The 26119-nt window shown below is 31.5% G+C and overlaps 2 protein-coding genes across 2 annotated transcripts in view; both read left to right on the plus strand.

The window, feature by feature from the left end:
- The window catches only part of LOC129969211 (uncharacterized), a 145972-nt gene extending 142405 nt beyond the window's left edge, over nucleotides 1-3567 (plus strand). Inside the window, exons 135-136 of the mRNA XM_056083663.1 lie at nucleotides 710-884; nucleotides 1945-3567. Of these exons, the coding sequence (XP_055939638.1) occupies nucleotides 710-884; nucleotides 1945-2201 (432 nt within the window). The 3' untranslated portion in view covers nucleotides 2202-3567. The remainder of the gene's footprint in view (nucleotides 1-709; nucleotides 885-1944) is intronic.
- A 21325-nt stretch (nucleotides 3568-24892) lies between these two features.
- LOC129969214 (bicaudal D-related protein homolog) overlaps nucleotides 24893-26119 on the plus strand; it is a 143768-nt gene continuing 142541 nt past the window's right edge. Inside the window, exon 1 of the mRNA XM_056083667.1 lies at nucleotides 24893-25758. Within this exon, the coding sequence (XP_055939642.1) occupies nucleotides 25510-25758 (249 nt within the window). The 5' untranslated portion in view covers nucleotides 24893-25509. The remainder of the gene's footprint in view (nucleotides 25759-26119) is intronic.

Genomic DNA, 26119 nt, shown 5'->3' on the forward strand with positions numbered 1-26119 from the left:
GTATTTACTTTCCATTTGAAAATTTTGTAAGCTTGTGTATTGATGGAATTGTGAGACAGAAATATAGGTGAAATTGTATTGCAAACTCTTAGACAGTAATTATGAAATTCATCGTTATGCAATTTTAACTATAATTTCATCTCTGAACTCTTGCCAGAAAAGTATATTAAGATTTCATATATTTCTGACAACATACTTGCTTTTTTTTTTTTTTTTTTTGGAAAATTTATCGATCATTTAAGATCTGTGTTTAAAAGCTTCTTCATATCCATTTTTCATTACACATTTTTTTTAGATAGTATTTGTTATGTCACACAGCATTTTCATGCTGTTCATTTTCGAAAATATGTAAGTTCATGACGTAATGAAGTTAACAACAATTGGCACATTCGTATACAAATTTCTAAACATGAAGTCAACATTCTATTTCCTAAGTTTATATTTTGAAGAATTTTTTTAAATGCAGGAAATAAAAAAAATTAAACTTTTTTAAATGGAAAAAAAATATTTCAAAGTTTCTATAATGAATCATACAACTCTAAATCTTTCTTCAGAAGTGATATTATTTCGTTTTTATGATCTTAAATTAGTCCAAATGTCTTATGTACAAGAATCGGACGTTAGTACTCCCAAATTTTCAATTCATCAATTCCAACCTTGTCAACTACGTTCGAATAAATGTGCTAATATTTAATATTTTCATGCACAGGTAAATTGTGATGGCGTGGATGCATTTGGCAGAAAGAAACGTCAAGCGCCAGATCAAAACGGCTTGACTTTGGAGGGCTTCCAGGAAGGGGCTCTTCGAGAAGAAATTATGGTGCAGTCGAACGCCATCCTCACCTTCGAAAAGAAGGAGAACCAAGTGGCTCTGCCTACAGAAGGTATGTTTGTCTTTACTAATCTCATAATGAATAAATTTGCAAAATTTTAAAAGAATTCGAATTAAACAAAAAGTTCATATGATACATTTTCCTGTAAAAACAGTTTTGATAAATGACATTCACAAATTTATCATTAAATGTTATGAAATAAATCATTATTTTCTAAGAAGAGCCTTCCAACATTGGGATATTTTAAATCATTATTTAAATAAATCAGTTGCAAATAGTTCCAAATGCTTTTGCAACGAAGCCTGTTATAAGCAACGTTTAATATGAAATAATTTATAAGCACAAATTATTTCATTACATATTATTCAATTACATATAATTTATAAGCAACGTTGTCATATGACTGAGTTTAATCAATTCAAAATAGTTGTTAAATCACAGCTGTGGAAATTCTGAGACTCAGATGTTAGTAAATTATGAGCAGCCCTTTTCAATAACTAAAAAGAAATTTGCTTGCTGCTTGTTTCCGAAAGCAGTGTAATAAGTTAGAAATATTTACAAGGATGTCATGAAATAGGCTTTTATATTATAATTGATATTTATAAAATAGTCCCTAATGTCTACTCAAATGCTCCACATCAGTATATAAATAGTTAATTCCTAAAAAAGATACATTCCTAGTATTTTAAACAATGGTGTTAAAAGCAAAAAAAAATTTTTTTTTTAATCATTTTTTACTTTAAAGTTAATAGCTTAATTATAAAGCTGCGGCACGAGTTTCCATTACTGGCTTTTTCATCTTAAAATTGTGAGCTATGAAAATCTTGGCTTTTTTTATTAACCGAATGATATCTTCAAAAACATCGAGTTAAATTCATCTTAATCGGTTCCAAATGCATGCCGTTTACTTTATGATACTAAGCTTTGATTAATTAAAAATTTCGTATTTGAAATTTTAATTAGATGACTGCTTTTAAGGACATGTCATTAATAAAACAGACGACTGCCTTGAACAAACACCCTAATATTTAACGAAAGCAACAATGACAAATGTAAACAGATATTTACAGCTTATATAATGTACTGAAATATGCTTTTCTTGCAATTCTAGGTCCATCTATTGAAGAGATTGACAATGTTTGTCTGCCCAAACTTGGCCTTATCATTTCCTTGATTATCACGACCTTGTTGGCGCTGGTGGCAGTAGCTGTTGCCATCTCCTGCTGGCTGATGGCATACAGGAGGCGACCCAAAGCGGCCGGCCCTCTGCCTCATCCACCCGACTTTCCAAATCCTCTGTACACGACGCCCGAGCCGGTGGCCGAGCCATCGCCAGACTACTATCCGTCCTCCAATAACAGCCTCTGAGCCACAGAGACTGCAGAACCCGGGTGATTGTGTCCTTCGAGTTAACCTACTATTTATCGTTTGAGCCCCAGAGGCCGGACACTCCGATCTACCACTCCAAACTCCTAGTTCCTCAGATGACTCGAGAGTGGATCAAAAAGAACTGTCATTTCCCGAGCGACAGAAATAGCTCGCTTTCCCGTGGGTTCTTTCTGTTTCTTCCGACTAGCTGGTATAGTGTCCCATGTGCCAAACTGTCTGACCGTCCCACACGATGCGGAGAAGCGCCCGCCTCTTCACGGCCGGGGATCCTTGTTTTGGGAGACCTGTCGGAAAATGAGCTATTGCTGCCATTCCGGGCTTTTGTAAATTTTGTTTTTAAGGAGCAGGGAAAAAAAATTAACGTAGCCAGGTTACGGTGCTTGGGAATCTTTGTTACCAATTGATTTTCAAATGGAGTTTGGGAGTGAATAGGGTCTTGACGGAGCACTTAAGAACAGTGTGTGAATGCAGATTGCAAAATAAACTATGCGGCTACTTTTTAATCAAAAATTAATTTTTTTTTAATTTATACTATTAACTGTGAGATTATATTTTGACTGTGTCAAAATCATTTAGCAACATAGTCTGTTTTGCAGCTTCATCGTTTTATTTATTTAAATTGTTTGATTTTATTATCTAAATGGTAATAAAACAAATATTGCCCCTCTTGTCTTTGATGTTTTTAAGTGTGTCTGTCAGGAGCCGTTCGTTAGGCGTGTCCGTCAGTTTTTTGTGACTGACTGAGACGACCGAAACTTTGTGATATTTTTAAGCTATTTAATTTATTCTATTTTTGTGAGTTTACCTGTCTAGAACGACAGAACGGGATGTAGGTAGTAAAAAAATCAAAATTTAATTATGTTGTTTTTTTGTGGATATATTATAAAATTACTCCTAAACCCCATTTGACGCAAAGAAAAGATCTACTAAATGTCTTTTTATTTATAATGCTGATAACATGCTTTTTTTCGCATTTGTATATTTTTCTCAGTCGATTTTTTTTATAACATTGTTGTTTCCAGGTTGTTCTCAGGCAGCTATTTATGTTTTAATCTGTCCCCGACGCAGCTCACACTGCCTCAAAGGTTTTGTTGACGTCCCTCCCACTTTGTAACTCTTCATTAAAGGCAGCTAACCGGGGGGAGATTGACGAAAACCTTACCTTGAAACCGCCCCTCCCAATGCATTTCCTCTCCCCCCTCAGAGGAAGTGCATTTCGGGAAGACAGTTGAGATGTGAGCTTAAAGACCAACTTCCGGTGCATTTGATAGTGATACTTGATGTTCATAAAAAAGTGTATAGTTTTGCTACTACCATCATTCAATAAAGGTTTTTTTTGTCATAACTAAGTGGTCTGCTTATTCGTTGAATCTACAGTGAAAAAAATATGTATTATATACACAAAATAAATAATTTTCTTCCTATATATATATATATATATATATATATATATATATTGTATATGCGCGAGCGTGCGTGCTATTGCTAAAGTACAAAAATAATTTAACCTTTTATAGAGTATAATCAATTCCGGGGCATCGACAAATTTTTTTTAGAGTTATATCATGATTAGCTGATAATCTAAATACTAAAACATCAAAAGTTCGTTGATTTGATGTTTATGAAATAAGGGGTGGTAAATATACTTACCAGAGATCGTTCAGAGAAAATTGAAAGTGATAAGCATCACTTTCAATTAACACTGAGTTTAATTAACTAACAATTAACACTGATTTGATTAGTTTACATTAACACTTTTACCCTTAACACTGAGTTTTAAGAGTGAAAATATCATCGAATGTTCATTGGTAAGTATATTTACCACTTTATTGTAGGCAATTTAAAACAACTTTATGCATTTTTTTTTTTTTTTTTTTTTTTAGTTAGAAATCATAGAATTCAAATTTAGTAATGTCTAACATTAAAGTTTGAAGCTTATTTGCATTTATTAGGCTGACTGGGTGAATTGATACATTGCATAAAAATAAAACTGTTGCAATCTAATGCAATTTTATAAATAACATCTTAGCCAAGTTTTGCTTTAAAAAATAAACTAAAATGTCGTAAACTAAAGTATCCAAATTATCAAGACTGAATTATCAAGACTCAAAATATGCATAAAATCATTAATTGGAAGATTTCGAATTTCAAGAAATTTCAACTGCATCAACAATTGTATTTATTTTTAAAAATAAATGCCGAAATTAAATTAAACAAATTCAACAACAGATACCGATAATTAAATATATGAATACCTTAGACATAAGGAACACAGCAGAGGGGTATTTCGTGTCTGAAATCTTTTCCAGGAGTTAAAATTTGATGGCAAACGCTGGAACTTACGTCCTACGAAAACTATTGAACCGTGAACGGGCAGTGGTAAGCATATTTACCACTTTTGAATTTAAATGATATTTAACTATAGACTTAATGTATTTCAGAGCTATTAAAGTAGCTCAATCGGATTTTAAGCATCTGATTATCCTATTTATCATTTTAAAATACTTATTTGAGCCTTCATGAAAAATCATTTACAGGTCGTAATAATATATACCAAAGAACTATAAAGGGTTAATAGGGAGTCCGTTCGTGAAGAAAATTGTTTTATTTCTCTAATTACTTAGGTAATCAGGCCATTACCTAGATATTCTGCACATTACCTACTAGACCCTCGTTAATCTGCACATTACCTACTAGGCATCCGTTAAAGTAAAAATAAGATCTTTGCTGGAACAACAGCAACGTTCCTGTACGCTTAAATTAAAAGATTTCCATTTATTTCTTGATATCGAAAAGAATCATGTTATTACAAACAACAAATTATTTAGCCAGCGTCATGGCATAGGGGTAGCGCGTCTTCCTCGTGATCTGAGTTTGAGTCCCGGTTAGAGCATGGTTATTCTTCTTCTGTGTTTTATCTGTGAGGTGTGTGAATGTGCCCCCCTGTAAAAAGCGGTTGCACAAGCGAATGTGACGCTTGAAGTAGCTAAGTCGTATTCTTGACCCTAGTTTGCGCCACTGTAAAAACAAGAGACGCTCACTTGACTTAAATGTTAGACAGATAACTGTCAGCGGGCTTGTAAAGTGCCATAAGTCACAACAACAACACACAAATTATTTGACAGAATCATTCATCAATCAATTGAAAAAACATAATAAGAAGAATGTTAGATGCAAAAAATGTCTAAAATATCCTGTGGTTGGAAAAGAGCAAGTAAACCAACGGAGAAGTAAACCATATAGGTAAAGTTGGTGCAAATAAACAATTTAAACAATTCAAATTATAAACATCTAGGAACCAGTTTTATGGTGTAGGTTGAGGTAAAACAATGAAAAAGCAAAAAGGACGTAAAAATAGAGATAGTCATATAAAAAGTCTACTAACGTTCAGGATAAGGACTTCTTACGATTTTTAAGACTAACATCGAAGAAGTTTCTTCTATTTTACCGGAAAGTAATTTGAAATCTGAACAATCAAGTTTTATAATGGATCTGTTTATCGAATTAAAGAACGATAAAGATGTCGAGGTAATGAGTCTGATGCTTTCTAAAAGGATAAATAAAATAAAGCGGATGATCTTTCCAAGCTGCTCATTTCTTCGATCGTCGATATCATCCCAGAGGACCACACGATTGTTTCGACACAGTGTGACTACAGAGAAAGGGTGGGGGTTCAGACCTGTCCAAAGAGACTTTCAAGTTTGGAAATTAAGTTGCCGACATGCTGGATAAAGAATACTGGGTGGTTGGGTGTACACAAGTGTCGATATCATTCAGGCAGAAGAATATCAAGTTAGTTTACAGCAATAGATTATTGAAGCCGATTTAAGATCTTCTACAGTGACTGAAGTTTCTAAGTATGCACTCACAGTCGAAGATAAATTCAATGATCATAGACCTTTAGCTTATGATCATCAATGTGAGCCCAAAAATTATAATTAATAGTTCCATGAAAACTCTGACCTTTAATCTCAGACCTATATCTAAAACAATATTGTCTTCTTTTGTAAAACATCAAAGAAATGGCATTTAAAAAAAATCTTTATTAGGATCTGAAATAACGGTGAATGCTATTACAACCTTTTTCACTCCTCTGAATTTGAGTCACTGTCATAATCAAAGTATGCATCCTTGAACGTCGAGATATATGAAAATGATCGTCAGCAGCTATTGGATGCATCACTTTGCCTTGAAGGTTGTCTCATTGCCGAAGTTTAAGGTAAAATAAGAAATGATCAGATATCCTAAGAAATCATTTCTGGACATGATTGCAACCTATTTACTTAGATTTGACAGCAAAACAAATTCGAAATGACAATCAGTTTTATCAAAATATTCGTGGTTTACGCACTAAAATGGCTGTGGCTTCTATTGAATATGACGTGATTTGTGTTACAGAGACATGGCTGTGTGACACTATAGATTTCTGCTTGCATCTATTTGAAAATCGCTATCTCGTTTTTTTTAAAAACATGGTACTTCAGCTAATTCTTTCAGGCGGGAAGGTAGTGTTCTTGTGGCTATCAAAATATGTTTTCCGTTGAACAAATTGGATTTTCCTGATTTAGATCATAAGGCTGTTTGAATTTCAGTCAGATTAAATTATACAGAAAAAAGGAGATTTTTTAAGTTTTATTTACTTCTCTTCTTCCTCTCATGTGGAACACGTATGTTAAATTATTTTTATTGTTTTGAGAGATTAGTTTTTTTATGATGAAATATTCATTCGTAGAGATTTTTATTTAAAACAACCATTTATTTATGAATTCTCCAGTTTTATGAGTCTTTTCAATTTGGATCAATATAATGATATTCATTGTTGCAATAATTGTGATTTGATTTTGACTGATGTGAATTCAAATGATATGTCTGCATAATACAGCCGTATTCTTTGGTATCTGAGGACGTATATCCTCTTACTCCATCAGTTTCCACTGATGTTTTTGCTTGTTCATCTCAGTTAGAGAAATGCGACTGTTTCTGGACCTAATTTCAAAAGAGCAGATTTTCTTTAAAAATCCATATGGTATTTGGTCCATGAGACTAACTGGAATTTTTTACTTGGTTTTAATGATATAAACGATGCGGTTTCTAGTTTTTATAAATGTTTAGGCGGTAGATGTTTTTAGCAAAAACTATTCATTTTTAAATAAATGCTACTGTGAAATTTCCCTTTTGGTATTCATTGGAAAGCAGAAGAAGAAGAATGAAGTAGGCCAGAATCAGTAAATTAGTTTTGAAAGGTGTTAATTCTGATTCAAATGACAAATTATTTTTTTTCTTTTTACGATTTCCTTCAAGTATAATATTCAAAAGGACTATGACAAATATCCACAACTAACAGAAAGCAATCTAGTTTTGGATCTTGAAGAGGATTGATTAATCCATAATATTATTTATCATCACCTGTCTCCATGTAAGGTTTGGAAGCAATCACTCTACATTTTATTATCAAACATATATCTTTATTCCACACACAACAACATCGCGCGCCTTGTCACAGGGAGCTACTCTTTTCGTTGTATTCCTCCGCATTCTCTGAGAGGCAAGAATACTGAATCATGCTGCACCAAATACGATTGGATAATTAACGGAGATGAAACACATGTCACACTTTGGCGCACTCTCACCGAGAGAATTAGAACGATACTTCAATCCTAAACAATTCTGGTTTCACTTCAAAGAAAAAATCGATTCGACCAAATATAATAACGTACCTTATGAAAACGATAGTGATACCGCAAATGCTTTTAATACTTATTTTAGTTCAGCTTTCAAACTTTGCACAGATTTTGACGGAATTGATTAATATATAAGTAATAGCATTGATGATCTAATTAAAATCAACAAAGTAATCTATAATGATGTGGTATTGGCTATTAAATAATTGAAATAGTCCCTAATTGTTGATTTGCATTCCTTGTTTTATAGTAATTAAGGGATGCGCAGTTTTCCCTTTTTCTTTTCTTGTTTTATATTTAAACCTGCTGTTGAAATTAAAAGTATTTCCCCACGTCTGGAAATAAACACGGATTATCCCTGTTTTTGTTTTGATTTTAAAGTTTTGCATAGATTTGCAAAAATTATAAACCCATTTCTACTTTAACTCCTATATCAAAGATTTTCGAGAGTGTAATCCATAAACGAGTTTTTCATGAATTTGAAAACATAATTTCTATATCTCAACACAGGTTCATATATCTAAGCGCTCTATTACTATTAACCCCCCAGCTGCATATCCCACGATTTCCGCGGGTTGGCAATCAGATCATTTTTTTTTATTGCATCCCTCGTTTTTCGCAGTTTTGTGTGTTTATTTTTACGATTACAGATTTTTATGATATCATATTATTATCATGTAACATATAGTATCAGTTCACTTTATTTGAAAAATATTTGAATTTATTTGCAAACATCGCATCTAAATAGTGATTTTTAAAAAATCATGCAGTTAGAGGGTTAAGATGAGCCATGGTGTCTAGGGCAGCCCTAGGCAGCTACCTAGTCTGCCTAATCGGAAATCCACCACTGCTATCAACATTTTCATGATTTTGAAGTGAGGTATTCTCTATTTATTGTACAGTGGTGGCCAAAATTGAGAACACTTTTGAAAATCGTTATGTTTTCTAGCTTTGTATGCTTATTGAAAATGTAACGTTTCACAAAATGCAAACTCTTACATATCATTTTAAAGAGAATTTAATGCTAATATCAATACAAAAAGCAAAATTCAAATATTTGCCAAACAAAAATAAAGTTATTCTTACTTTAATCTGAATAGAAAATGCACTGATGAAGTGGATTGTAATTTCTAACTTTCCTGACAAACCACTGTTCTTGTTCTGGGAACCAATCAACTGTTACTAATGGCTAGCAGAAGCTGACATCATGTTTAAAGTTGGACCGAGACATTATTGTGCTTTTCACTTTAAAAGGAAGACTGTTTTTTTTATGTAATTAAACTGCAAGTTAGAAGTTTCGCTAAACTTTTTAATATACAATTAGAATTTTGTAAATATATCTAATATTTAGACAGGAAGCAATGAGAAATAAAAGAATATACTGGACACCTAGAAAGAGAACTAAGATTACTGTGTTACATGAATTTGGTCTTTCCTATGCTAAAATTGCAAGACAGGTGGGTGATTCAGTAACTACATCTGGAGTCCGAAAATATCAGGAGACAAATTCATTAAGAAATAAAGCAGGAAATGGCTTTAAAAGGTGCACCACATCTGTTGATGACAGAAAAAAAAAAGACTGTCCCCCAGATAGAGAAATATCAGCGGCCATCAGAATTCAATTGAATGATGCTGGTATTTATGTCAGTTCGAGAACAATCCGGAGAAGATTATTAGGTATTGGACTAAGAGGTAGAATTGAACGAAAGAATCCTTATCTCAATTTACAGCAGCGTATAAAAATATTACAGTGGGTAAAGGAACGCATTAATTGGGCAGATGACCATTTGTCACAAGTTATACGGAGTGATGAAACAAGCATTGGTATTCGGTAGTGATGGCGAAAATAGGTAAGACTTAGAATAGGTGAAAAAGCTACATCTAGACTGCATTCAGGCAATTATAAAGAACTCAAGTGTTATGATTTGGTCAAGCATGTCAGCAGACGATATTGGTCTCCTTCATTTTATCGATGTCACATTAAATGCAAGAAAATACATTGACACTATTCTAGAGCCAAAACTTACACCTTCCATCAATGATCTATTTCCCAACAACGCGTCATTTATTTTTCAGCAGGATTCAGCTTTTTGCCACACAGCAAAAATTTAAGAGTGGTTTAGTACAAAGAGCATTGAATTGTTATCATGGCCAGAAAATAGCCCTCACCTCAAAATTATTGAGAACTTATGATACCGTTTGAAAAAACTTGTACACATAAAGCGTTCATCAAATAAAAGATAATTAAGTGATGCTATAATTGTTTCCTGGCATCATGCAATAATGAAAGAAGAGCTTAAAACTCTGGTCAGCTCAATAAAACAAGAGTGTGAAGCTATAATAAGAAATAAGGCTACCCTACTAAGTACTGATAACTCACTGCAGTCATCAACATCTAATGTATCTCGATAATTATTGCCAATCAACTTTTTTTGCATTGCAAATATTTGAATTTTGTTTTCTGTATTGAAATCAGCATTAAATTCTCTGCAATTTTCTCTCAGCATTGAACTCTTACATATCTTCAAATAAATGATATGTAAGAGTTTGTATTTTGTGAAACGTTCCCATTTTCTATCAGCATACAAAGTTAGAAAACACAAACATTTTCAAAAGTACCCCCAATTTTGGCCAAAACTGTATATAAATATAGAAATTTTCTATATGGAAAGGGGATTCATGAGTCTATATTCTATTTTACAAAATTCTATAGGAAGAAATGTAGAATGTAGAAGAATAAATGCAGTAGAAGAGGATAAATTTTATGTATTTTTGAGCAATTCAGTCACGCATGTGAACCTATTTGTGTATTATAACTGATAGAAACAAATAATCTCTCATTGTTCAAAAAGAGTTTCGTAATAGGCGTCTCATGTCATTCAGCGCATTTTAGAATTTTTTTAATTCTTAATTATTTCAATCAAGGATGTTTTTCTTTCATTCTTAAAAAAAAATTTAAAAAATTCCTTTCAAATATTTTACAAAAAGAAATATACGAACTTTCTACTATTTTACAGTGTGGAAAATTTTCACATAATTAATCATTCCATTTTTTTCTCTCTAACTTTTTTCGCATTCGAGCAGTAAAGATATTTTCTTAAAGAATTAATAGATGGCAGCACAAAGTTATGACAAAAAAAGTTGAAGAACTTCGTCAAAATAAAACATAGCGTGGAGTTCAGATAATTAATAAACCAAATCAGTAGTGGATATCCGATTAAGCAGACTAGGCCGGTAGAGCCGGTAGTCTAAGACTGAGCCGCAAGCAGGTCCAGTAAAAATATATTATTTGTCTCTTTTACAAATCTATATGTATTTTTAAAAATATATATAAATTTCATTGTTTATAAATTAACAGGATATTATTAACACTTTGTTAAGTATGAATGGACAGACCCTTACCCTTTTACTACGTTTATTTAGTGATTGCAATATTAATCAAAATAGAGAGTCAGATGACTCACAGACATAAGCCGTAAAAAATAAATAATGCATTTTCGCAAAATTAATAAAATAAAATATCATATTAAAATAAATCATTAATATGTTGATTAAATTGAAATGTTGTAAAACTAAATTGCTTATTTATTAAAGCAAGATCACATAATGTACACTTCCTTGGGCTGCAAGCTGCTTAAATCTGCCTCTGATACAAATTCTGCATTTTTTTTTTTTTTTTTTTATGAATTTGTTTGTTAAATAGAAGCAGCTGTAGAAGCAAAACCTAGACATGGAGTGTAATAACAATACCATACCAGCTTTCCTTATCGATTTCACTAATGTTTTAAAAGGGAATGAGTGCAGGAAAGTATCAGTGCGAACTTCAGATTTGATCATGAGAATTTCTGACGAGTACCAATTTTTTTCTCATTGATTCGATTCTGAACAGTAGCATAAATAACAGTAGCATAGTAGTAGGAATGGGTGAGGAGAGTAGGATTGTTTTAGAGAAAGGGAAACAATTGGCGGATGATTATTATAAAATTGTTTTATTAGTTCTAAAAACCAAATTAGAAATAAATATTAAGTTTAATACAGAAAGGAACCAAAAAGAAAGACATGATGAACCCGGCCTGAAGACTTTTTCAAGAGTCACCCTCAGGCAGGGATTCAAACCAGGGATTAATGATATTTTTTGGTTTTATGATTAAATGGTCTTTTTTCAATTTGTTTTTATTCAGTTTTGCTAGGAACTTGCTTAGATTTAGAAAATTTGGAAATAATTTTGTTTCTTATTGTGTAATTTATTGGCTTTAATTTTGTGATAATAATTTTATCTCCCAAACCACAATTTTCTGGAATTTTCGTGTCACGAGGGTTCAATATTTTTGAACGAAAGTCAGACCCCTCACAGAAAAAAATCCCTGGTTTGAATCCAATGCCTGAAGGTGACCCTTGAAAAAGTCTTCAGGTCAGATTCATCATATTCTTCTTTTTGGTGCTTTTTTGTATTAAACTTAATATTTATTTCTAATTTGGTTTTCATTTGCGTTTCAGTTGTAACAGCATGAGCGCTCTCTAAATACAATGTATCTTTTATTAGTTTGGCTCAGGAAAAAATTTATTTTTAATTGAATTTCATAATAATTGTATTTGGATTGATAGTTTCTAAAAACCAACTAAGTCGCAATTGAATCTTTTGAAATGAGTGTAACACCTCAAATCATTTCGATGATTGTCCTTGTTAGTCTTAATTTATTGACCAAGAACTTGTTATTTATAGTTGATAATCGGATGTCTTCATTTCGGAAACACCTAACCAGTAAATTTTGTTAGTAAAAGAATATCAGTTTATTTATTTTAAAAATCTAAATTCCTCCATTTAAAATACAATCCGCTATTAATTGACTCAGCATCAACTGTATGAAGAGTTGATAAATGACTAATTTGATAAATGAATGTCTTGTTTCATTGTTGTATTTTAGTATATTAAAAATAATAGAAAAGCCAATGGTAACACAACCGATCCGGAAGGGAGTCAAACTGGAAAAGGACCTACGTCTTATCACAAGAGTCCGTTAGGTCACTAACTCCGTGAACAGAAGGAAAGGCACATCTCCCCCCCCCTCCCCCAATGATACACATCTGCACTAGCTACCAAACCAGAATTATAATAAGGTTGGAGGTCTTTTCATTATATTATATTGCTGAACTGCAGCACAAATAATCAAATCAAACAATGCTAAAATGGTGATCAACGGAATACTAAATAACAAGAATTCAGTGCCGACGACGTTACATATTAACTCATTGTGTAACACTTTGAGCTCTCAACGCGCTCCCACGACCTGCACATTTTTGAAGGCTCTAGAAATATACTTAGCAAGCAATAGGATGCCTATATGCACATTTTTAATTTGTATTTGGTATTATATTTATATGAAGAATTCTTAAATATTACTACATATTTTATACATGTATTTATTATTTTTAAAAACAATATGTTGTAAAAATCTTAAATCAACGCAGATTATAATGCAGCTATAACGCAGAAAGATAAATCTGCTTTTTTCTGGTCTTCCATCAATAATTGAAAGATTTACTGCAAAAAAGCTTTATCTCTAATTTTTCAAATTTTTCGAAAAACAATAAAAACATTTTTTTTGAAAACTTAAATTTGAAATTTGTGTAAAAATATACTTTTTAATAAATTTCTTTCATTTTTTTAACATATCAGAATAGTATATTTAATCAATAATGTATCTTCCAGATGGCGTGACTAATGTGTGATTTTTTGGAACAACCTTTTACTTGTCGAAAAATGTTCTAGTCTCTGTTTCTAGGAAAAGAGTTTTTCACACACACAAAAAAAAAATTAACCAACTATCGTAATCTTTTGTTTTTCAAAGAAAACTTCAATTGAAATGCAATATAAACTTTGGTTTACAATATAATGGGAAAATTACATTGTCGCTTTATCCCTTTGTATCGTCTGATTTATTTTTCTGTATGCAGTCCACTATATTACCATGAAGCATTTAGTTACGTAATGACGGTACAATTTCACGATATATTTAAATTTTGTAGTTTTAAGTGATAGGAAACGGGAATATGTTTACTATAGGTTGTTTAATATCAAAATGACAAAATGAAAGTAACTTCAAGAGCTACTTTTCTTAAGACAAAATAAATAAATGGACATCCTTAACAAGAAAATTAACTACCTTTGAGTTACCTTTTCTAATATCACATAAAACAGTGCTATTTTTTTTTTTTTAAATTCACTTTTTTTTTTTTTTTTTACTAAAATGAAGCTATTGTACTTCAAAACTCCTCAAGAATGGAGTTACTTCCAATTTGCGATAAATTGTTCGATTGTGTTTCATTACTTTTTCATATACGTAAAGTCAGCCATCTAACTCTCCGACCCGCCACGAAGGCACACGGATTTAAACCATAAAAACTGAATGACCGGACCGCCGCAACAGCAACATTGGCGGGAACTGTGGTTGAGTCCTAAGGGCCGTCACCGGCCACGGTGCAACCCTCCCCGTGGAAGTACGTCCCTTCATTGATGGGAGGAATCAGATCCCCCACCTATTAGTGTACCCCTCCAGGGTGGCGAGATCGAACCACCATGCCGAAACCATCTCATCCTCATTTCGAGGTGCCCCCCGGGGGGGGGGGTTCTCATATACGTACAATAGAGAAATTATAGTAATCGACAAAACATTCGAACTCGAAATTTTGACGGATCTCCACGTTTTAGACCTTCTTGAGTTCGAAACAATTTTTGAGGATTGTCCTTCTGTCTGTGACAAAGATAACAGAAAAACACTTTGAGCTAGACGATTGAAATGTGATGTACAGTCTTTACACCAAATTTGATTTATATCAAACTTTCATTAAAATCTGTTTAGAGAAAATTCATCTGTCCAGATGTTCAAATATAAATTAACATGATAACTGCAAAACAAAGGGAGCTAGATAGATAAGATTCGGTACAGAGATTTAACCTATAGTATAGACATCTGTCAAATTTTGAGTCAAATCCAACAAAGGGTTGATTGTTTGTCTGTCTGTCTGTACACTCAGAAACATGTAAACGCGATAATTCAAAAATGCAATAATTTAAATATATTAAATTTGGTATGTAATTTTGTGATTACAAGCGCAATTTTATGTCAAATCCTTGAATCCTTGTTTCAGTCGGTTGAGAAAGACGTGGCTGAAGCACTAATTCTATTCTTGGATACTATTAACCACATGCCAGGGATTAATCGCCAAATAACTCCCCAAGGATCACACAATAGATTCAGTAAAAATGTTAAATTCACGCCAAAAAATATTCCGCAACTATTGTACGCCAATACCATACAAGGTGTTCTCTGTCGTGACTTTATAAAGTATATGCGAGAAAGCTTTCAAAAAACCACTCCCGCTGTTTTTTTTTTTTTTTTTTTTTTTTTTTATTAACTTTTCCCGTATAGCTTGGAAAAATTCAGAAGGACAAAATAAACTTCATTTAAATAATTATATATCATCAAATCCTTTTTAATTTGATAATTGACTTTTGGTTTCAATTAGAATTCAATTTCATGTGCTTTTACTTTTGCTTTAACATTACATTTTGAGCATCTAGACAATGGTCCATTGATAACAGACCATATAATTTTGCTTCAAGGTTGCATAAGATTACATTTATTTAAGGCTAGTGGAACGGAAACAGAGTTCTGACGTTTAATCCTTCTGTTTAGGGCTTCTTAACCTCTTGCTGTTTTCTAATAATCAAGACATGCTTATCAAATTCTCTCATTTTGGAGCTGGAAAATTGAAATTAATTTGGAAAAATGGCTTCAAAAATAGCGTTTTATATTTAAATGTCATAAGCACAAATCATTTACATTTCTTTTTTACAGTTGTGTGGATTGAAATATATTCTTCAAGGTTAATCTTATATTAAATGTTAGACTTCAAGCATGCAGCAAAAAATAATTTTTACAATAAAATATAATTATCAGAAATTCAAAAAAAAATGTCATTAAAAGAAATTGTTTGCCTGCGAATTAAGTAAAAGTGATACACCGGATAAGAGTGCATAACACTGGCTTAACGGAAAATTTTTTTAGAATAATATTACAACTGAGTTACGGAAACAAACGCTTTTGAAGCGTCTATAGTTTTGGACTGCAAATCATTTGAGCACTTACTTTAAAGGTTTAAAGATTACTCCAAAGGTTTGTTGTAGATACGAAAATCGTTCTTATCCAATATTTCATACTACTTGTAGTTTGTAATATATTACTTCTGTAACTGTAAAATATTGGAGATCTATAGTTCGCTAAACATTATATTTATTGCAAGCTTTATCTGGTGTATCGGTTTCATTTATTTAATTCACCGACAAAAAGCCCTTGTAGTCATACTCCTTTGCAAGTTGAAGTGCAAAATTAGCTTCTGTCTGTCTGACTTGCCTTAAAATTTTGCATATGATTTTAAAATCATTTTGCACATACAAGATGACTACAAAGTCTTTCTCTAATTACGAAAAAGTATTGTAAAATAACTATTATGATTTTTTTTATGCAGTTGTTTCGATATATTCTTCAAACGTTTATCAAGTTTTTTAAAAAAGTACTTATATTGGTAAATTTTAATGAGAGCATCTTTTGTAGCTCGAAGAATCTTAAGGTGATATTCCGATTCTCGCTATATATTGTCCAATATATCCGCTGTCAATAATCGCGATTCTAATTTTGAGTATAAAAATATCTTGAACACATTGTAAACACTAATGTAACCCAAAAACTACATTGAACAAATGTGAATTTTAGTGAATTGAATTCATGTAACCAAAGAAAATAATGAATTGTTTCCTTCATTGACATCATTTTTGAAACAATTAAATGCAAAATCATTATTTCTGCATTAGCCGCGCTATTTGTTGATCTAAAAAAATGAAGGGTAGGACTATTCCATAGTAAAAATTTTACGTATTATATGTATTCAAAATGTTCTTTTGTTATTTATTTATTTGTAATTAGGTAAAAGATTTTATGGCATCCATAAAATCTTTATATCCAGTATAACCCCAAATATTTTCCCTCATCTAGTAGGAAACTTTGGCAGAATAAAAGTCGAAGAGTAAACATGTAAGCATAAAAAATATTTTGAAAGCGCGTATTTTGTCAAATTCATTCAACATTTCTAAAGTAATTGGCGTAACTGCTATCGACTTTCTCAAATAATTAAACAAAATGATGCGTTTTGAGTTTAGGTTTGTTGTATAGTAAAGAGAATAGAATATGAATTTGGGAAGTTTCCCCACTGACTAATTAGGTCCAAAATTTAATATAAATCTAATAAAATTTGCTACTAATTTTGATCTCATACTAAATATAATTTATCTTGTTTTTTGCGTTTTTCAATTATGGTATTTCTATTATAGGGAAAGTCTACCATCTGTTCCATTTAATCTAAATTGAATAAAGGTTTGTTATTAGCTGTAAAAATCATAAATAATTCTGCAATGGTTTTCTCACATACTCTTTAACCCTTTGGGCACAGAATTATTTGAGAAAATTCTTGCGCTAAGAAAGGATTTCATTTGCTAAAGCGTGGAATAGTATATAAAGTCAGCAGATTTTGTATGAGAATTCATTATTTGTGCGACATGATATAAACATTAAATATAATTTTAAAGAAACGTCCTCTTATAACTAATATTAATCACTATTGCCATGAGACAAGAATGTACATATTTAATTTTGTCCTAGTTTGAATGAGGAATTAGACTGGTCATTCGTAATTTAGTGCATGACGAGTCTCAGTGATTAAATGTAGACAAGAGATAAATAAAGGTATTACCTCTCCAACTCCCCAGCATAAAATTTCTAAACTTTGGATAAGACCACGAATACTTAGATTGGCGAGAGTAATTAAGAGATATGGTTCTTTGGGTGAATCTAGCAACTTTATTTAATCTATCGTACAATCTTATGAGATTAATTCCTAGCCTGAAGTTAATACAAAAGTACCCGAAACTCGAATATGCATATTGTATGCTTTTTTCCGACCAAATGAAACTAAAATTTGATTGAAATACAATTATAGACACAAGGGTATATACCAAATTTCACTCTGATTTAAGTCGTTCTATTCTATTACTTTAGTTTAAGTAATTTTGAATATTCTTTTTCAAAAACGCATCTATATGTATAGTTAATTTTCTTTTTAAAATTAAATAAAAAAGTCAAGTATTGGGTGATTAATTGTTTATCTTTGCATAAAAATGAAAAATATAATAATTAAAAATATTTGCAAACTATTAATTTAATTTAAGTAATTTTGAAAAAAATTAAAGGAAAAAAAAAGACAATCCTAGAATTGAACCTCCTGGTTAAGAAGTGGTTACCATAATTACGCCTTTGGAATACTTTTGATGATTGGCAAGTTACTAGTATACAAGCAATGCCAAAAGTTTGAAGACTCTTTTCTTGGAATTGGCTGGCTAATGCGCTTTAATATTTTTATAAATGAAGTTTCTATAATATATAAAAAATCTCATTATTCTAAATCTCATCCTAGCCTCAATTTTTCAACCCATTTCCACTCCTTATAATATACCCAATTTTGCACTAACGCTTCGTTTTGAAGATCCGGTTCACGGGAAAAAAAATAAGTTATATTCACGTGCCACTTTGAAACCAAAATGAGATTATTTTGGAACTGGATTCATAATTTTGAACATTAACAGAGAACGAGAACAACATATGAACCGGCACCCACTATCAGGCATTTAATTATATTTGTAAAAGTCCCCATTTGAAAGCAGAGCTAGGGTTATTTCTGAACAGACCTCGCAGTTTTGAACTCTAGTTATATTACGAAGAGATACTAGAGCTAGCATTTCCCTGTCCACATTCCCTCTCCACCACTGTCCCCCACTTTCACCAAACTTCCGCAATACACCAGGTGGGAGAATACTTGGTCCAGCATATCGAATCAAATCTATGAATCGACCACTCAAGATTGAAAAGTTTACTTTGTCTTCTATTGATCAAAGTGATCTTGAAACACTTATAGTATCTAAGTTGGAAATCTAATTTGATTTCATGATGTTGGATACTTTCCATGGGAAACTGTCCCACATTTGTGTTTCACTTTGAGCAAAAACTTTCAGCAGCCAATCCGACCATGGCAAACAAATAATTGTTGAGTTACGCTTAGATCCAGGTCTTTCTTTCTGATTACCTCCCCCCTCCCTCCTTTTTTTACTCCATATTCAGCAATATTTTATTGTTGTTTTATTGTTAGAGTTCTACTGAATTTAATGGGAAAGTTTTGTAAAAGTATTTTATGATAATGGTAAAATGATTTGATCGTGCTAATGATATTTATCAATTCATTTGATAAAAAAATTTTAGATAAATTTTTAATATACTGATATTCTTCCACTTTTATAATTAGAATCAACATGTAAAAAAAATCACTTTGAAAGATTTTACGTGTCAAAATTGGTATATAAATTTTTTATTGTTCTCATTTTTCATCTCAAGAAGTTTGGGTTCGGTGACTTGAAATAAAGTGTCTGCAATTTCAGCCATCAACTGGCAATTACTATTTGGCAAAAATGGTTTAAATTAAAGATAAAATCAGATATTTGATTTCTTCGTATTTTTCAATTATATAATCCAATTTTATTTTCTACTAGCCGTCTTTGGTGACCAGCTGATTCGCCAGTATTAATGCCGGTTAATAGGTTCAATTATTATTTCATGTAACTTGTTCTCATAATAGGTTTTTCAGCAAAAGCAAATTTGATAGTCATATAATTTACTTATACTATTATGTAGGCCCTAAGCTGTTCTGGTCATTGCACTACGCATCTCTCTAATTTTCTATCAGTTCCCATAAAATTCAGTTTTAAATTAAAGTGGAAATGATGAAACTGCAATTAATATAAAGTCTTTTTTTACTGAATCCAAGCATGACTTTAAAAAATATAAAAACTGAAAGCAGAGTCGTTCGGCATTGAAGTCATGTGCACTATAAAATAATTTTCATACTTTTTAATATCTCAAAGAATTATTCAGCAAAACTTTCATAGATTCTTCGCAAAATTCAGTTTTTTGCTTTATTTTTAAAAGTATATAAATGCTGTCAATAATAATATTTTTTTCGATTTGTAAATATATTTCAAAAAATTATGAAGTTTAAATTTTAAATAGTCCTTTGGCCCTAAGAAATCATATGCTGCAAAATTTCTTGACACTCCAACTTCTAAATAAATAAATAAACGTTTCCATCTGATCAGATCTGACCAATTTATTAAGTTTTGAATATTACAATATTAGAACAAACGACATTTTTTTAAATCTAGGCCAATCACTCTTGAAAAACTCTGGGAGATGATTGTTTGCTTTGAGACAGTCGATGAAGTTATCTAAAACCGCCCGTTTTTATAGAATAATGATATTGAAATTCCATTAATAGATCAACTTTAATGATTAATTTGGCTGATTGGAGTTGCAAATTTTTTTTGATTAAAGATATTAGTGCCTCAAGAATATTTTGTTGAATATGATTCACAGGGCAGATGATATACGTAAAAATTTAAAATTCGAAATTCATCAGCATTTATTGGCTCACTTTACGTAAAACATAATTATTTATTTAGATCATTTGTTATCCATCATTTGTTATTATTTATGTCCATTACTTCAGATGTATGTATCAGTATGTATCAGATGTATGTCCAAGTTTTACAAATTAGCTGTTGAGCTCCGATTAGAGTAAATACCTTGTAGATTTTAAACTACATTTGCCTTAAATAAAACTGTTTCATTGAATTAGTAATATTGGTATTGGACTTTGAAAATAATTGTCAACAATCAGCACACAATGCGCATGCGTGAATTTTCAACGCCGGTTATGGTAACGCAAATGCGTGAATTTTTCTACGCCAGTTGGGGTAACGCTATGCAGATTAGAAATTTTTAATTTCCTTTATTCTGTTTTATTTTAATTCAAAAGTACTTCAGAATAAATCTGAAAGATCGATTCATTAACAATGTTTCATTTTAAATGCATCAAACTTTAAGAAAATAAACAGAATCGTTTGAAATAATCGGTCGAAAAATGTTAAGCTTAACCTCATTAGCGTGGGAAAAAAACTGAAGCCTTACTCATTTGACGCTGGGAAAATGAAGATTTTTTTTGGCGGGAAAGTTAGTTTTTAATTAATAATTAAAATTATAATTAAAAATTTTAAAAAAGGACCCTAGGTGCACATTTTCAACTTCCAAGGTATACATGTACCAAATTTGGTATTTGTAGGTCAAACGGTCTGGCCTGTAGAGCGCCAACACACACACATTGAGCTTTATTGTAAGTATAGATAGATAAAAAAGCCGTTTACTCCATTCGTTTCATTTACCAAACCCTTTAGCTTTTCTTGAAATAGAAAACCACGATGGCCTTCCGGCAAGGTGTCAATCTCGGCCTGGAAGACTTCAGGTTCGAAACACGGTTCTCCTAAAGATCAATCATGTATACGAGCCTACGGCATGTTAACTCTGATGTTATGGGCCAAATGCCCTTCTGCTGATGCGGCGGGAAAATTTGAAGGGAATGCCATCTCAGGTGCCGTTATCGTTATCTGATAGTGGTTCAAAATTATAAAATCTATACCAAATTTAGACCTAGCGTTCCTTTGAAACGGGACGTTACTATAACTATACTTTCAAAATAGTTCTTTGATTACAGACATCATATATAGATGACATACATAGAAGCATTTGAGTGACTTTAAAAAAAATAAATGCTGGATTTATGTGTGTTATTTATGTATTTTAACTAAATGCATCAATTTGGATATCAAAAAAAATACTTTATAAAAACAATCTTATCTAATATAAATAAATCATCAACAATAAATTCTTTATTGAAAACATTTTTCTATATAAGCTTTGTTTTTTAAATATATTTTATGCAGGTTTTTTCATTGCATTTAGTATAAGTGTTATTTTAACTTATAATAATTTTCTAGCGAAATCACCAAAATGACAAATTTTAAAAGTAACAAATTAAACAAATTAATTTGATTGAAAATAAAAGCTTATGCATCAATTGTGTTTAGGAGTTTTATTTCTTCATTCAATTATTAATACATTTAAATAAGTAATTTAAATAAGTAATTATAAAATCATATATTGAGTCAATTTGGCTGTTAGCAGTAAATATAGATATACCACATTCCAAAATGCGGAATCAAATATGTAGTAGTATGAGTTGATATTTATTTATAATTTTATTACATAACTAAAAATCATCATAAGTTTAAAAAAAATTTTAAGTTTTCAATTTATAGCAATAATACTTTGAAGAAGTGACATTAATACATTCATAATTTTTCTAGTCCTAATGTGCTTCTACTGAAATTTCTAACTGATACAACCTATATTCTAAGCGGAAAGTACCAAGAAAATGAATTCAATAATGTTCAAATATTCTATTTCCTTCTTCGAGCCGCATTCAACAACGGATTCTTTTAAAAACCATTTCATGTCTGAGCGAACAATAGAAATGTTAATATTCGTTTTTTATTTATTTAAACATTCAAATGACGCATATTTTTAAAAACGCATCATATGACTCATTTCTTTAATAAATTCGAAAATCGATAACATGTTTTATTGATTAATCTATTTGGAGAATATGATTATTTTAAATGTTTCTATGTAGGTAATTATGCTAAGAAGTTCATTTTTTGCGAAATTATGAATTTTTTTATTTAATATTCTTAATGTTTGAACAGTTATATATATATATATATATATATATATATATAAGTAACCAATCTTAAGTAAGAAAAAGTTTGAAAACGAAACTAAAATGAAAACGAAACAAAAACAGTTTCGAAATCGCAACTAAAATTTATAACCTATTTAAACTAAAACCAAAAAAAGAACTTCATAGTATTTAGAGAGCGCAATTGCAGCTACTTCTAAAACACAGATGAATGGATACAAAAGTATTAGAATCAAGTTAATAGGAAAAACAAAAAATCAAAAAAATTAAACCAAAAAAATTATAAAAAATATAAAAAAAGAATCCGGCCTGAAGACTTTTTCAAGGGTCACCCTCAGGCAGGGATTCAAAGAAAGGGATTTTTTCTGTGAGGAAAAAACAGACATTGTCTAAAAATGATTCCTCGTGACCCGAAAATCCCCTGAAATTATGCTCAAGAGATATACCATTTTAACAGAAAGGAAATATAAAACAACAAATAAGAAGAAATTAACCACAACAAAGTAAAAATACAAAAACAAAAATAACAATAAAAACAAACAAAGCACTAAAATTAAAAATTAAAAACGAAAAGGCCAGTACACTAATTTTTATATTTGCATTTATATATATTTTAATGCAATTTTACATCTTTATATTTGCTCAAATATAGAATATAATAAGATTTTCTTAAGAAAAAAACTCCTCATAAATTAAAATCTAATGCATAATTTTCGTTCAAATTTGGCATAATAATTTCTCAATATATTCTGCAATTCGTAAGTTAGAGAATAAATAATTAATTTCGAAATGTTTTATATTTGTTTTAGTGCTTAACAATGTGAAAAAAGTGAAAATTCCATGTTCTTTATCAGTCGAACCCCAATATTTAAAGAATAGATAGAAATACATCTTACTTTTTAGTTCAGGAACCAGATAATATATTTCTTAAGCTATCTGTAAAATTTTAAGCAAATCATTTAATAAATCTCTAAACTAGATTTTTGCTTTATCCCTTATTTTAGATGGAAAAAAAATAACCCTTTTTTCCCAATTTTTTGCCACTTAATTGGTATAGTATCTAGGAGACCAAATTCACTAGGAAGTTTTTTTTTAATATAAAACTGTAAATAAAATCCTATAATAAGTCTCGTTTAAAGAGGTTATAAGTAAAATTTAATTGAATTGCAAACACGGGATCGAACATGAGAAAAATGCATGGAAAATCCAAAGCCCTAACCACTACTCCATCCTTGATACGCTCGTGCAGATCATGTATAACCACATGTCAATATTCAGTTATAAAAAAAAATGTGTGTCTTTTGTGTAAAATCGTATTTTTCCAGAAAAGACACCAATATAGATAAACTTAAAAGCAAAATCTTAACTAAATATAAAATTTATCCAAATTGTTAGAGCCGTTTCCGAAATACACGAAATAAATTTATATTATATGCACGAATTGCTTGTTTAAAGTTATTAGATTTTGGTTTCACATATGTTTTTTCGATATTTTTTTGAAAATGTTCAAAAATATGACTATTTTCTAATGTTTTTCAAAATATTCACCTCGAACGTAGTCGCACACCTTATTTGTTCTTAAATGAGCGCTGTGTTCCTCCAATAAAATACATTAATTTTTAAATGCATCTTATTACAACACTGAATATGTATAACTGTTCGATACAAAAGAAAATTTAAATAATTCGTGATTTCTTCCACATTTTAAGAAATCATTTAAATTATTTTTATCACTATCGTTATTGAAAATCAAAAAGTTAAGAAAATACGATCGCTAATGAATTGTCATTCAAAAACTCCACCATAATTCTACCAAATGCATCTTAGTACGGATCCTTCTCACATGAGAGTTCAACGAAATCCCAACTTTTTATTTTTGCAATACATACTTCATATTTCTAGAATAACTAATTGATTATGGGGTTCAGCAGAGCGGTAATATCAACAAGTGAATAACATTTTCAAAACGAAAGTTTGAAAGTACGCGCTACAAGGCTGCCCTTATTTTTTTTTACTGAAAACGAGAAGAAAAAAAAATATCCATGCTAGGTGAAAGGTGCTTTCCCACCTGAGGTTACGGAATGACGCCAAGCAGCAGCGATAGTCGCGCCAAACGCTGACCCACAATGGCAGACCAGGTAAATTGTTTGGCAGCACGTTTAACCGCGCTGTGATTGGCTTAGATTGTTCTTACATCACTTTTCGTACAGGTAAGTTGTGTTCCCTAGGTTACTGCCGAGCGTTCTTTCAAACGGGTAAGGTGGTTCCGACCTCCACACGCTCCGACACAGCGTTACGTTGTTGTTGTTCGCTGAAATGGTGCCTTGACTGGATTGACATCGAACACTTTTTTAAAACTTGTTTACTTATAGGATCTTGGATTAAGCGTTTTAACTGTTTCAATAAAAGCTGCCCAAGAATTTCGAAAAGTAATTATTCACGAAGTTGTTTTGATTCACCTGCATTGCCTTCACATTGTTTTGATCTGTCAAAGATTATATAGCGAAACGGAAAGGATTACATTATTCTTCTTCAAAAACTGAAAATTTCGCTCCAGTGGGAACTGTTTGCTCGCTGCTGTTCGTGAGTGTGCAGGTGGTGAGTTAGGGCTCTCATCTTCTAGTCTCAAGTCTTGAAGAAATTCCTCGTTGTTCGTTCTTCGGTGTATGTGTGTTCTCATACAAATCGTGCACTGTTCGAAAATTCATTACTAGTCGCACGGCGTCGTGGAGATGTTACGTTGAGACGTCGCCGTCACGTTTGCGGGTGTTTTTTTTTTTTTATCCTTTGTTCATTGGAATTCTGGTGACAGAGGGATGGACCGGATTTTGTGAAATTCTGGGGCGCAGGGCAGCATGACCACATGCCGGGCGGACGACATGCAGCAGCATAACTTCTACGGGGACTTAGAGGATTACGTGTGCCAGATGGAAAAGCAGCAGGCCCAGAGCGCGGCTGATGCGGACGACGTGTTCGCACAACTGGCCCGCAAAGAGAAGGACCTTATACTGGCCGCAGAGCTAGGTAAGGCCCTCCTGGAAAAGAATGAAGAAATAAGTCGAGCCAACGAAAGACTCACCGAGGAATATTCGCAGCAACTCGAGGTAAGCACCATCTTTAGTTTTGAACTTTCTAATGGCATATTTTAAGAAATTAGAACAGCTTAAAAAACTCGGGTTGACCCTTATCAACAAATCATGTTAAACTAATAAGGTATGACCCTCATGGGTAAGTCATGTTATTTAGCTTTAAAAAAAGGCCATCAAATGATATTAAATGAAGCTTATTCTTTTATTTCATATATAATTTTCCAACATTCTTAAATTTTTACAGAAAAAAAAATCACTTATATGCTGCCAGTTTACAAAACTATTAGAAATTATAGCAATCTTAAAACTTTGTGGTCTATTTTTATAAGAAATTTCATGAATGAACATTTTATTACTTATAAATTTGTTTTATATT

Source organism: Argiope bruennichi, chromosome 5, assembly GCF_947563725.1.
Source record: "Argiope bruennichi chromosome 5, qqArgBrue1.1, whole genome shotgun sequence".
In the NCBI taxonomy this organism is placed as follows: domain Eukaryota; kingdom Metazoa; phylum Arthropoda; class Arachnida; order Araneae; family Araneidae; genus Argiope; species Argiope bruennichi.